At 39.8% G+C, this 13489-nt stretch overlaps 1 protein-coding gene and 1 long non-coding RNA gene across 2 annotated transcripts; both read right to left on the minus strand.

The window, feature by feature from the left end:
• Positions 1-6689: 6689 nt before the first annotated feature.
• On the minus strand, positions 6690-9714 carry LOC124138119 (M-phase inducer phosphatase-like). Its single transcript, XM_046504657.2, has 5 exons — positions 9673-9714; positions 8873-9034; positions 8605-8732; positions 7512-7629; positions 6690-7289 (listed from the first exon to the last, which is right to left on the minus strand). The coding sequence occupies exons 1-5, from the start codon at positions 9712-9714 to the stop codon at positions 7131-7133; spliced, it is 609 nt and encodes a 202-aa protein (XP_046360613.2). The 3' UTR covers positions 6690-7130.
• A 2053-nt stretch (positions 9715-11767) lies between these two features.
• On the minus strand, positions 11768-13489 carry LOC125378339. The gene is made up of 3 exons (XR_007220206.1): positions 13443-13489; positions 12359-12394; positions 11768-12014 (listed from the first exon to the last, which is right to left on the minus strand). It is a non-coding gene; the product is annotated as an uncharacterized LOC125378339 (long non-coding RNA).

The following is a 13489-nucleotide window of genomic DNA, read 5'->3' on the forward strand; positions in this document are numbered from 1 at the left end:
TACAAAGTGTTTTTACTGAGTTCTCTAACCCCAATATAATCTAAATCTCCTAGAGAGATAGTAGGTGCTGTAAAAATAATTTCTTTCCGCATGTATATACTATCTTTTAAGTGTAAACCATATAACCTGTCTTCAATACCTGGTTTATTAAATCCTTCATTGTCTAAGAGATCAGTAAGTGCAATTGTATTATATTGTGTATATGGTGTGGCGTTCTAGGACCTGCAGAATCAACCGTTGTTTCTAATATGAAGGGCCACACTCAAATATCCTCTATGCACATGTTTGATGTTTTATATCTAATACAGGAAGTTTGTTTGTTTGTTTGTTGTTTAACGCCGAACTCAGCAATATTCCAGCTATATGACGGCGGTCTGTAAATAATCGAGTCTGGACAAGACAATCCAGTGACTGACATCATGAGCATCGATCCACGCAACCTTTGTTGTAATGTAACTACATGTAATTACTTTTGGCAATACCCCCAAGTTCATGTGGTAATTGGGGTGGGGTTAGGTCTGGGACTGGGGTTTTGTATCGAGATTAGATATTAGTTTCAGCTTCAGCTACAAAAGCAGATATTCTTACTTAAAACCACGAGGGGGCGGTCGGGTAGCCGAGTGGTTAAGGCGTTCGCTCGTCACGCCGAAGACCCGGGTTCGATTCCCGACATGGATACAATGTGTGAAGCCCATTTCTGGTGTCCCCCGCCGTGATATTGCTGGAATATTGCTAAAAGCGGCGTAAAACCATACTCAATCACTCACTCACTAAAACTTTGAGCGTGATTTTTAAAAAGAATAACACCTTGCAACCATGTAATGTTTGCGGTGGGAAATTTCTTTTTTAATCCACAGTCTGAAGCACTATTAATGTTTTCGAGAATTTTCGGATACAATTTATCTTTTTCGCTTAAATCCCGTTAACCAATAATCAAAATTTGCATTTTAATATGGCAGGTGGAGAATTAGTGAGTATGGTTTTACGCCGCTTTTAGCATTATTCCAACAATATAACGACGGGGGACACCTGAAATGGGCTTCACACATTGTACACATGTGAGGAATCGAACCGGCCTTTGGCGGGACGAGCGAACGCGACCTCCCCGTCACGTGTACAGAAAAACCACAAACTGTCACTTTTGGGCGCCTAATAGACTAACATCTATTCTCTGAAATGAACATATCGTACAGAAAAAAAACCAGTTGTTCAGTTATCTTAATAAAAATATAATGAAAGGGAGACTCTCTTCATTTTCAGATACTGATACTGCAGTAATCTAGACTTGCCAAACATTATAGACTTGCATGGGCTGTATTTGATATATATTTGTATCAGGGTCTGTATGACAGACTAGGCGCCTAAATATGTTCATTAACACCCATTGGATTCTCCCACGCCAGGCAATGAAATCATAAAAAAATATTCTTTTATCCCACATGACATTAATAGCATCTTGTGTACACATCAGTATATCGTGGGAAGGGAATGATCAGAGACTGCGACAGTTGGATGACCCGCCTGACATATCTTTGCTCTGACAATGGACTGTCGTATGCAGCTTGAGCGGGTGATTGAAGCCCTCTCAGCTTCAGGCTGAGTAAATACATCACGCCGTATTTGTTCAGATCTTCAACGAAGACCGTCTTACATATGCAGAGTGTGTGTGTGCCTGTCCTTGATGTGGATGTGTGCGTTCCTCTCTGTGTGTCTGTCATGTGTGTATCTGTGATGTGTGAATGTGTCTGTCACGTGTCTTTGTGTGTATCTGTGTGTGTATTTGATGTTTGTGTCTGTGTCTGTCTATGATGTGTGTATGTGTCTTTGTGTGTGATGTGTGTGTGTCTGTGTGTGTGATGTTGTTTGTGTCTGTGTGTGATGGTGTATGTCTGTGTGTGCGTGTGTGATGGTGTATGTGTCTCTATGTGTGATGGTGTATGTGTCTGTGTGTGAATGTGCAAGTGTCTGTGTGTGATGGTATGTGTCTGTGTGAGTGATGGTGTTTGTGTCTGTGTGTGAATGTGCAAGTGTCTGTGTGTGATGGTGTATGTGTCTGTGTGTGATGGTGTATGTGTCTGTGCGTTATGGTGTATGTGTCTGTGCGTTATGGTGTATGTGTCTCTGTGTGTGATGGTGTATGTGTCCGTGTGTTATAGTGTATGTGTCTGAGTGTTATGGTGTATGTGTCTGTGCGTTATAGTGTATGTGTCTGTGTGTTATGGTGTATGTGTCTGTGCGTTATGGTGTATGTGTCTCTGTATGTGATGGTGTATGTGTCTGTGTGTGATTGTGTATGTGTCTGTGTGTGATGGTGTATGTGTCTGTGCGTTATGGTGTATGTGTCTGTGCGTTATGGTGTATGTGTCTGTGTGAGTGATGGTCTATGTGTCTGTGTGTGAATGTGCAAGTGTCTGTGTGTGATTGTGTATGTGTCTGTGTGTGATAGTGTATGTGTCTGTGCGTTAGGAAGTATGTGTCTGTGTATGTGATGGTGTATGTGTCTGTGCGTTATAGTGTATGTGTCCGTGTGGGTGATGGTGTATGTCTCTGTAGGTGATAGTGTATGTGTCTGTGCGTTATGGTGTATGTGTCTGTGCGTTATGGTGTATGTGTCTGTGTATGTGATGGTGTATGTGTCTGTGCGTTATGGTGTATGTGTCTCTGTATGTGATGGTGTATGTGTCTGTGCGTTATGGTGTATGTGTCTGTGCGTTATGGTGTATGTGTATGTGATAGTGTATGTGTCTTAGCGTTATGGTGTATGTGTCTGTGCGTTATGGTGTATGTGTATGTGATAGTGTATGTGTCTGTGCGTTATGGTGTATGTGTCTCTGTATGTGATGGTGTATGTGTCTGTGCGTTATGGTGTATGTGTCTGTGCGTTATGGTGTATGTGTATGTGATAGTGTATGTGTCTTAGCGTTATGGTGTATGTGTCTGTGCGTTATGGTGTATGTGTATGTGATAGTGTATGTGTCTGTGCGTTATGGTGTATGTGTCTGTGTATGTGATGGTGTATGTGTCTGTGCGTTATGGTGTATGTGTCTGTGCGTTATGGTGTATGTGTCTCTGTATGTGATAGTGTATGTGTCTGTGCGTTATGGTGTATGTGTCCGTGTGGGTGATGGTGTATGTCTCTGTATGTGATAGTGTATGTGTCTGTGCGTTATGGTGTATGTGTCTGTGTATGTGATGGTGTATGTGTCTGTGCGTTATGGGGTATGTGTCTGTGCGTTATGGTGTATGTGTCTGTGTATGTGATGGTGTATGTGTCCGTGTGGGTGATGGTGTATGTCTCTGTATGTGATAGTGTATGTGTCTGTGCGTTATGGTTATGTGAAGTGGTAAACGTCTGAGACCTGCATCACTTCGGGCTTACCTCCCACATCAAGCTGACACGCCGTGATATAACTGGAATACTGTTAAAAGCGGCGTTAAACCCAACTCACTCACTCCACCCATTGCCCCGTTGGATAGCAAGTAATATTGAAGATATGCAACGTCAATAGTAGAGTATGGCAACTTATATAACTGTGATGTAACCATAAGAGGAGAAACCAACCCCGTATACAACTATTGTCTCTACAGAAAAATAATTAATACAGTATTGGCGCTTTAGTGATTAGTAAGAGGAACAAACATTCTCCATGTGATTCGGTATTTGCAAAGGAGAAGAACAAATATGATGTTATTTAATGTTAAGATATAGAACAGGATATTACATTAACTTTGGAACATCAAATATTTAACGAATAATATTATATTTTAAATTCTCAACCATTTTAAAGTCTGATCCTCTCACTGGACTCAAGCGTTGATAACAAATGACTGGTCCTTAAGAGGTTGTTGACACAAAGCCATTACAGCATGAGATATTACGTTCAGGAAGAACAATCCATTATCCTCTCACGCCAGAATGCAAAAGTGGAGAGGTCAAAATAGCTTTTACCCTGAAAGGAGGAGGACGCCGTCCTCGATATGGATTATGTCAGGGATATCGCAAAACCTACTCCACCGTGTTGCAATACCATCAAAAATCCTGCCATGGGGGAAAGGACTCGTTTTAATCAAAACGTCATAAGCCAACTTATATAACAAAAATTAGAAATATGTATAGATTTTCCATTGAGGTTTGAATTTGCAAATTTGGGCAATCAAACAGTAAGTAGTTGGTAAGGAATACCCGCTGAATACGTGAATGGATGTCCAACGTGAGGTCTTGGAGTGAGTGAGTGAGTGAGTGAGTGTGGTTTTAAGCCGCTTTTAGCAATATTCCAGCAATATCACATCTTCCCAAGGCAAGGGAGTTAACTGACTAAAAAAGTCCAGTTTCCACCCTTGCCGAACTAGGCTGGTATTATGGAGTTAAATTTTGGCTGGACTAACGAGTCTAGGCATAGTCCAATCAAAATCGTGCATCGAAATCGAAATCCGGTTGCAGGATTTGCAAAACATGTGCACCGCCAACTCGTTGTAAGACCCGTTTTATCACAACATAGACCTTGATTATCGATCTGATCGTCTTGACTGAGCGCCACTGTTTGCAAATGCAATTGATAGGAGAGGTGGAATCTGATTGGTCTAAAGGAGAGGCTCAGAAGGGACATAACTCGTAATAGCCACTGGTGGCGCTACGATAGAGCCCAGGACTTCCAGCCTTGTTCGGCAAGGGTGGAAACTGGTCTTTTAAAGTCAGTTAACTCTCTTGCCTCAGGAAGATGGCAATATCACGGCGTATATGTGCTTCACACATGTCGGGAATGGAACCCGTGTCTTCAGCGTGACGAGCGAACGCTTTAACCACTAGGCTACACGACCGCCCCTGAGGTCTTGGAGGTATAGGTAGAGTTGTGAAAGCATAATTTCTTGACAAGCAATGAATTAGTCAAATGTGAAACCAATGACAGGTCGTAACAGGTCGATTTACATTTTTAACTGCGAAAAAATAAGATTAACACCAGAAATACTGTTAGGACGATCAGGAAAGAAAAATCCATGGAAATATTTGATTTTATAAATGAAAAATATGAGGGTGGGTGATAATTTGGAGGGGGTGTAGGTTGGGGTGTTTTCCAAACCGTTAAAACGTCAGCCGTGGTTCCTGTTGTAAGTAACGGCAAGGCAAAAAACTAAGCGTCGAACTTCAAGTAACAAATTAAGAACCATAATTAAGAGGAATATTGATAAACCAGCCACAAGTTTAGCCGTTAGATGGATTGGTTAAATCCCCATATAAAGTGTAGGGAGGAAACGAGCCCATCAAATTACCATCAATCAAATTATTCGAAATAAACTGTGTCTATTTCATACGCTGAGAAATAAGGCGTAAATCAACTTGAAATTCTTTGTCCCTTTGATGAATTTTATCAAAATCTTTATCAATTAATAAATGTGGGATTTTAAAGGCGGGATCCTTAAGAAGAGGCTGTAACCCTTTAAATGGTTTAAAATGGATGAATTAAAAAAATCCGATAGAAGTAACAGATTAGGAGGGCATAGTTTGGAAGCTGTTTTCTGTCCCTTACAATTTGAATTCTCATGTCGTGTTCACCCAGTTTCAACCCAGTGGCAATGAATTTTTAATATACAAATCTAAATGAATGCGACCATCACAAGTTAATATCATAGTTTTTATACCATTACAAGTTAAAATCATAGTTTTTATACCAATTAAAGGAATAGCGCAGGGTTCGTGTTCGAGAGCCATCGAACTTTCTAAATTGTGTACATTTGTAAACAGAGGTGACGTGTAACATCACGTTCAACATGTTTGGCGTCTCACTTATCACGTGTACTTAGTGGAAATTGTTAGAAGCGCACATAAAATATGTTTCTCAAATTATCTCTGAAAGGTGATATGAAATTCCCATTTGTACAATGGGTCAAATGGACATACACTAAACTACGGTTATAACGAACACGCTTATAACGAACTGACGGATATAACGAACTTACTTTTTTGGTCCCGACTATGTATATTAGCTTATAACGAACTACGGTTATAACTAACTAAAGTTAGTAGTCCCTTTGAGTTCGTTATAACCGTAGTTTACTGTATATTCTGAAATAAACTGTTTCCCAGTCCGATTATGCGGAATTGATTTGTATGCCTCTGTGGGTAGTATAAACATGTCTCTGTGATAGTGTTATTTTACACATTACAGATAGTGTTATTGGAGAGTGGACTATTGGCATTTCGTTTTTTGTGGTCGTGTGCGTTTTGCACCGCACCGAGTGAGTGAGTGAGTATACTTTTACGACGCTTTGTGCACTATCCCAGAACTACCTCGACGGGGATTAACACTTGAAAAATATAACATGCATTAGACTTGTGTGGTGAGGGGGTAGCGATGCGCCCACAAACACCCTCTGGATCCGAGTATGACGTTTACCACTTTGTCGAGACCCACAAGCGAAGGTGCGGTGTAGAATAATGGATTCGAACCCAACAATCAGCGGATCCTGGGAACATCCGTCCACAGTACATCAATCTAACCTCTGGATCTAATCACGTGAAACTCCAGATCAAATTGTGGAATAAAGACAAAACAAGGACTTTTCACTATAATTTATTATAAAATCTTAAGTAAATACTATTTGTATAAATACTATATTTATTTATTAGCACTGTATGTCCTTCGCTAGGCCTTTTATAAGTTACAAACGTGTGTGTGTGTGTGTGTGTGTGTGTGTGTGTGTGTGTGTGTGTGTGTGTGTGTGTGTGTGCATGCATGCATGCTGAGAATATGCATAATACCAATGCAAAATGGCTACATGAACATTAAACATATTTCATGAGAATGATGGAATGATGCTCAAGAACAGACTGAAAGTTCCCTTCATTTAAAGCAGTTATTGTATAAATCGCCGATCACACCCCCATGTCCCCGTCTCGATACATGATGAACAATTCTGGTTGGATTTGAACTCAAGTCATTACAAGTGCAGACCTGAGTACAAGAGTAGATCGAATGAGTTATGACAAACGTTATAAATACCATAGAAAACAGAAATAGCCCACGTCAGGGATAGTCTTACTTCAATAAATACACTGTACCCAAAGGCAACAACAACAAGAGTCATATCACAGGCGCTTGTAAAAACAAATAACACGTAACAAATGTCCCCGGCTACCACTGGCATTTGATGGGGGATCCGTCAAGGCGTCTACTGCGCATGCTTTGTTTCTCGCCTGCTGTCCACGACTTTGACTTCATCCGGAAGTGACGTAATTGCTGAGAATAGGATTCGTGCACCATAGGCAGGTACGTTTGAGGCTCGCAGTGATTCTGAAAGATAGACAGGCGTTTGAATGTTGTTTATCAATAGTCATCAATTATGTACCAATTATGAGAAAAATGGCTCTGGCTGAAAATTGACAGGGCTATAATGAAAGGGTTAAGAACACTGTCAAATCAACTGCTGTACTTAGACGCATGTTAATGTGATTTGAAACATTATTATGGTGGTATGTAAAACAACACGGAAGAAACTCCATTGTTATAACGCACCTGATGTTGTTCATAGAAGGCCTTGTACCCGCCATCCAGCAGGTACACTTCCGGGTAGAAGAGGAACGGGTAGCGGTCGCTGTTTAACTTCCGGTCCATTCTTCTCAAATGACGTAGTCTGATAAGGGAATCGGATATCAACTTAATGACTTACTTACTGAGATGAAATTATATTCAGGAAAATACGAAATATCTTTCAGTATGTAAGACAATATGATCAATGCCATCGCCCTTGTTCAAAATGCTATTTATTAGCTGGGACAATTAATTGTACGGTTAATGAATATGAATATAATTACTGTGAAAATGTATACATCGGTTGTTGTAATATGAATAGGATCCGGTAAAACATTCCATGGTAAGCTACGTGGCAATCTATGGTTGAGCTTCTATGGTCATCTGTATGACATTCTATAGTAGGCAGTATGACATTCTATGGTAAACTGTTGGGCATTTTATAAATGGTAATCTGTATGGCGTCCTATGGTCATCTGTATGACATTCTATAGAAGGCTGTATGACATTCTATGGTAAACTGTTGGGCATTTTATAAATGGTAATCTGTATGGCGTCCTATGGTCATCTGTATGACATTCTGTAGTAAACTGTATGACAATCTATGGAAAACTGTTGGGCATTTGATAAATGGTAATCTGTATGGCGTCCTATGGTAATTTTCATGACATTCTATAGTGAGCTGTATGACATTTAAGACTTAAGGCATTCACATAAGGAACAGAATTTATCTGTCAACGGCTTTATTATGAGAAACACAACGTAACGGAGTATATGCTTACTTCTTCATCAGCCGGATCATACATGAATTCTTTTCCTCGTGTGTGACATTTGATAAGCTATATGACATTCTATATTAGGCTGCATAGCATTCTCTGGTAATCTCTGGCATTCTGTGGTAGGATGTATGACATTCTATGACCATCTTTGTGACGTTTTATGGTAAACTGTATGACGTTTTATGGTAAAGTTGTTACATGTATGGACCCATGTGGTAAACAATAAGGCATTCTGCGTAATCTGAGGCTGTGTACTGTAAGTTTGCAGCACTTTAATGTTGAATGGATGACATTCTTACAGTTTAGGTCCCCTCTCCGACGAGAACTCGCAGTGGAATATGAGGACATTCCTTTCAGTGGACACACTCCCTCGTTGAGCGGTGATTACATCCGTTATGAGAGCCTCGGTGTGAAGGTTTAGCGCTCCCTGGGAGGACATGAAATGAAATGGTTAGTTGAACCAGTAACACAAATTGTAAAGATGATTTTGACAGAGGTTTCAATATTGGATTGTATGGTACTTGTATGGAACAGTTTCTTTCCCTTTCGATGATATAAAAATGTTACCTCAATGTGTCCTCCTTCGTACTCATACGGATAACGACAATCAATAATTTGGTATCCGGAAATGACGTCATTGTATTTCCCTGCCAGTAGTTGACTGACTGTGAGGGGAGACACCGACTTCAGATCCTTGTGTCTCCCTTTGATTGTAGGGAGAGAGTGTGCCTACAAAGATAGAAAATATGTCTGTGAAACTTTAGAAATCCTGCGCAAGTATGGGTTTGGGTTCAGTGAAACCTTTAACAAGTTATATACATATGATATCTGTCAGCACTGATGAAAACGCCTGATTCTATTTTGCAGATTTTGAAATCGAAATAAGATTCAGTGAGAAGCACTCGTAAAACCATTAGTTTCGAAATTATCTATGATCAACCGCACAAATCGGACAAAGGTTGTACAACTCGGCAATATTCCAACTATATGACAGGAGGTCTGCTTATAAGTCTAGACCAGACAATCCAATGACTGACACCATGAGCATCGTTTTGCGCAATTTGGATACATTTGTCGCCTTTTAGGTCTAGCCATTGTAATAAGTCACCAGTGTAACATTTGAGAATCTACCAGACTGACATCAAGCATGACATTTACGTTCACAGACAAAGAGGGTTTAAACACATTTAATCGAATTGCTAAGATTGCCCATGACCAGAGTCTCGCCTAAACCTATTAAGGACTACTACTCTACGCTTGACAGGGACATTCCTATTATTCCGAACTCCGAACGTGATTATGGAGACAGGAACTATCTGAGGATCCCTATCAAAACTTGAGTTGTATACTTTGTTAGCTCAGCTTACCCTAGTTCCGTCCCCGATAAGGTTTGCCTCCTCACTCTCCATCCTCTCGACTGCTGTCTTCAGGGACTCCAGACACAAACTCTAAAAACATACACATCTATTGTTAAACGCGGAAATTAAGCCTTCTGAAGAGGAAGACTCCAGGTGCATGTCATCCTCAATGTATCCTTTTCTATTGGAGTGAATACTCTGTTATTGTTGTCTGTTGTTTAACGTCGCATTTAGCAATATTCCAGCTACATGACGGAGGTCTGTAAATAACCGAGTCTGGACACTCGGCAGTGATTGACATCTTGAGGATCGTTCTTGTGAGTGAGTGAATGAGTGAGTATGGTTTTACGCCGCTTTTAGCAATATTCCAGCAATATCACGGGACACCAGACACCAGAAATGGGCTTCACACATTGTACCCATGTCGGGAATCGAACCCGGGTCTTCGGCGTGACGAGCGAACGCTTTAACCACTAGGCTAACCGCCCGCCCGAGGATCGTTCTACGCAATTGGGACACGATGACATGCATTAACCACGTCAGCGAACCTGGCCACCCGATCCCTATGGTTTTACAAGCATAGTCGCCTTTTATGGGTTGCTAAAGACCTATTAGATTATATACAGGCGTCTCTGGTATTGAAAGAATATCGCTGAATGTGGCGTAAATTAATATTAACTCATTTAACGTTAATCAAGTCAGTGAGCCTAGACACCGCCTCTTACTACAAGCATGGAAGACAAATTCTAACTCGGATCGTCACGGATCGAATAAATACCCAGGACCCATTCGGTATTCGAACACATCGCTAAAAATAGCCGTCCAATCAGATTGCACTCATTTCCACACTTCGTGATAGGACAAATGGAGATGATGACGTCACATCCGAAACGAAGGCTTTGCTGCTAATGGGTGAGGGGTATTTACGGAGATATATTTCGTGGATAATCGAGGATGGCTGTATTTGAATGTGAAGAGTAGTTAGTTAAAAAGACAGACACTCTTCCTTCATTTGATTTGTTGTGTTTTGTTCTGTATATCAAGGTCTGTCAACTGAATATAAGAGGAGCGTTGTGGACGTCTGCAAGTTTATGAAACCCAACAATACGGGTATTGTGTTGACACACCAGGGATCCGAATCCACGATCATAGTATCATGACACGCCTAAGTGACGCAACTCTACATCGAAAATTGCGGTACCTTACACGATTCGCAACATTTAGGGTTGATTAATAACTTGCTTGATAACGGTGTTAGAACCTACACGGAAACGTCGCTCCTAATTTTATAAAGAAGTTGTTTATCCATATATCTTATCCTTACTTAGTACTTTTAAATGCCTCTCAAAGAAAACATGTAGGTTATTTAACATTAACATAAATAAGCATGTTTTATTTTATTACATAAAATCAGATATTGCCTTGAACTGAAGTCATATAGCGTTGCATCACGAGTGCAAATCTCAAGCCACGTGCTGACCGTGGATTTGTGGGAACGAATGAGTGTCGCTACATCGTTTGAGACACTCAATGCCTATGAATACGTGACAAAAATAATCTTAAGAGATATAGGTATTACCTCATTGGGAATCGGCTTGAAAAGGAATTTTCTCGGTAAGTTCTGTGGTGAGTTATCGCCCCTTGTGGGCGTATCCTGTTCCTGAAAACAATAACACACATATGTATTCCACTTATCTACACCTGACGCCTATGTCTCCATGAATGTCTCTTTTTAAAAAAAAGAATTCTAAAAAAACCCGCTTTCAGTAACCAAATATTGATCAGGGTGTTAGAATAACAATTCTATGGAAAAGTAACATTTTGACGCTGTTTTACAATGTACTTTTATGTGTTTGGGGAATTGAAAATAACGACAATGAAGTACATGTAAGTCTACTCAGAAAAGATAAAGGATCACCCGATTCTTTCATATTACTTCCCATTGTGAATTGTATATAAGTTCGATAAATCAACCTTTATCAGTTTCGTCAAACATGTACTTAATGCTCAAGTGCATTGACAATTTCAATAATTCAGTAATGCTTCAGTTATTATAAAAGTATGGTTGGCTATTCCAGCAGATCAGCGTCCTGTGTACGTACCATGGCTGTGCTCTCGGGGGAGTCGATGCCACTGTCAGTGAAATCCTCCTCCAACTCACAGTAACCCGGGCAGGTGTTACGTTGTGGGGTCACGTGCCCACGACAGTCACGTGATCCACTCTCCACGTCAGCGTCACTCAATGGATGTGACGTACCCCGGCACTCCCCACCCAAGCTGGTGTGAGGTGTCGTCATGTGACGCATCTTGGCAGGGTGAGGCATACAGCAAGGGGGAGCCGAATCGTCGAACTATAACAAGCAAGATTAACGTGCTATTTGTATATGTATCATGTTTGGGAGAGGCATTCAGATAAGCAAAATTTGCTTGTTTGCCAATCCCTCCACTTTATGGAAATAAATATGTTTATAAGATGTTAAGAAAGCATGCCGCCTTTTACCTCGTATATTAAAAATGTTCTTCCACATCACTACGATACTATGAATGATGGAAAAAGCTGGGCGTCGAATTAAAGTATACGAATATATTAAAAAACATTCAGTTCAGTTCAATATTTATTTTACTTGTTTGTTACTTTGACGCATTGCAATAAACAGTCATCTAGGTGGAAATAAACATGCACAGAAATACTCACCGCCAGACGTCTTCGTGGCATGTTGGTAAATCGGAACTGTAAAAAGATACGTTCCATTACAAACTTATCGATCCAAATGTTACAGTGTCTGCTAGGATATGTTCACAATAAAGTTTGAGTTTTACAAAACCCGATTTCAGAAGTACCTAGTTCGAGAAAACATCCAACCCCATTTGTCTTGTCTTGTTTTTACTTTTCTTATCATGAATTGTTCTTATATCCTTATTATTGCTTTGATCTTCATAGCAATTTGCCAAATTTGTTCAGATTAGGTTTAAAATTGTCATTTCACATTCTTTATTTCTCGTTCATTCAAAGATTGTGAGCGTGCCAAATCAAATATAACTGTAAGCACCCGTAAAAAGTCGAACTTTTCTGTTCGAGATAATGTTGATATCGGTAACCGGTATATCTATAATGTTAAATCGAAAACAAGAATTCACATTCAAGACTTCCATGACAATATTTTTCCTGTTTTCCAAGTATATGATGATTACTGTATACAGAATACGTATACAATGAATAAAACTCATTCATTGTGTATCAACTTTGTGAACATGTCATCCTAACATTATATGGCTGGCATGCTGGCATACTCCATAACAGTTCATCAATAATTCAATTTTGAAGAGATATAAGTATCAGAATAATAACACGGTATAACATTCAGACAGCAGAAAGTATGAAAAATAGTTACTGAGAAAACATAGATCGGCACAATTAGAATCATCCTGTTATTATTACTTTTGAAAACACATACATGTGCACATCCTTGCTTGACAATAGTTTAAGGATCTATACCGAAATGTTGCTATTACAGTAAAATAAGGAAGTTGTTATCTGTAAATTGTGTTAGCCATCATGTTATACGAAATGCTTATCAAACAATTCATGTACACATCCTCCCAACATTTCACACAGACACTTAGGTTAATCCAAATAGGACAACACATTCACGTGGATGGAACGCACGCTTCTTGAGCAATGTTCATGATATACGCTTTTAACAAAGTTAACAAAGTCTTAAAAAGAATAAACTTAAAGCGGTAGATCTATAAAGAGGCTAAAACTCCAATTTACTTACGTGAACAACACAGGTCACAAATTGCCAATTAAACTCCCCAAGCTCAC

The sequence above is a fragment of the Haliotis rufescens genome, unplaced genomic scaffold (genome assembly GCF_023055435.1).
Source record: "Haliotis rufescens isolate VD_foot unplaced genomic scaffold, xgHalRufe1.0.p SCAF_12, whole genome shotgun sequence".
NCBI lineage: Eukaryota > Metazoa > Mollusca > Gastropoda > Lepetellida > Haliotidae > Haliotis > Haliotis rufescens.

What these genes read in the sequence shown, in the direction of transcription:
- LOC124138119 (XM_046504657.2), bottom strand. Translation starts at nt 9,714, where the DNA reads ATGGAGAGTGAGGAGGCAAACCTTATCGGGGACGGAACTAGG. An exon ending in TTATCGGGGACGGAACTAGG is followed by an intron (nt 9,035 to 9,672) that starts GTAAGCTGAGCT and finishes CTATCTTTGTAG; the next exon opens with GCACACTCTCTCCCTACAAT. An exon ending in ACGAAGGAGGACACATTGAG is followed by an intron (nt 8,733 to 8,872) that starts GTAACATTTTTA and finishes ATGTCCTCCCAG; the next exon opens with GGAGCGCTAAACCTTCACAC.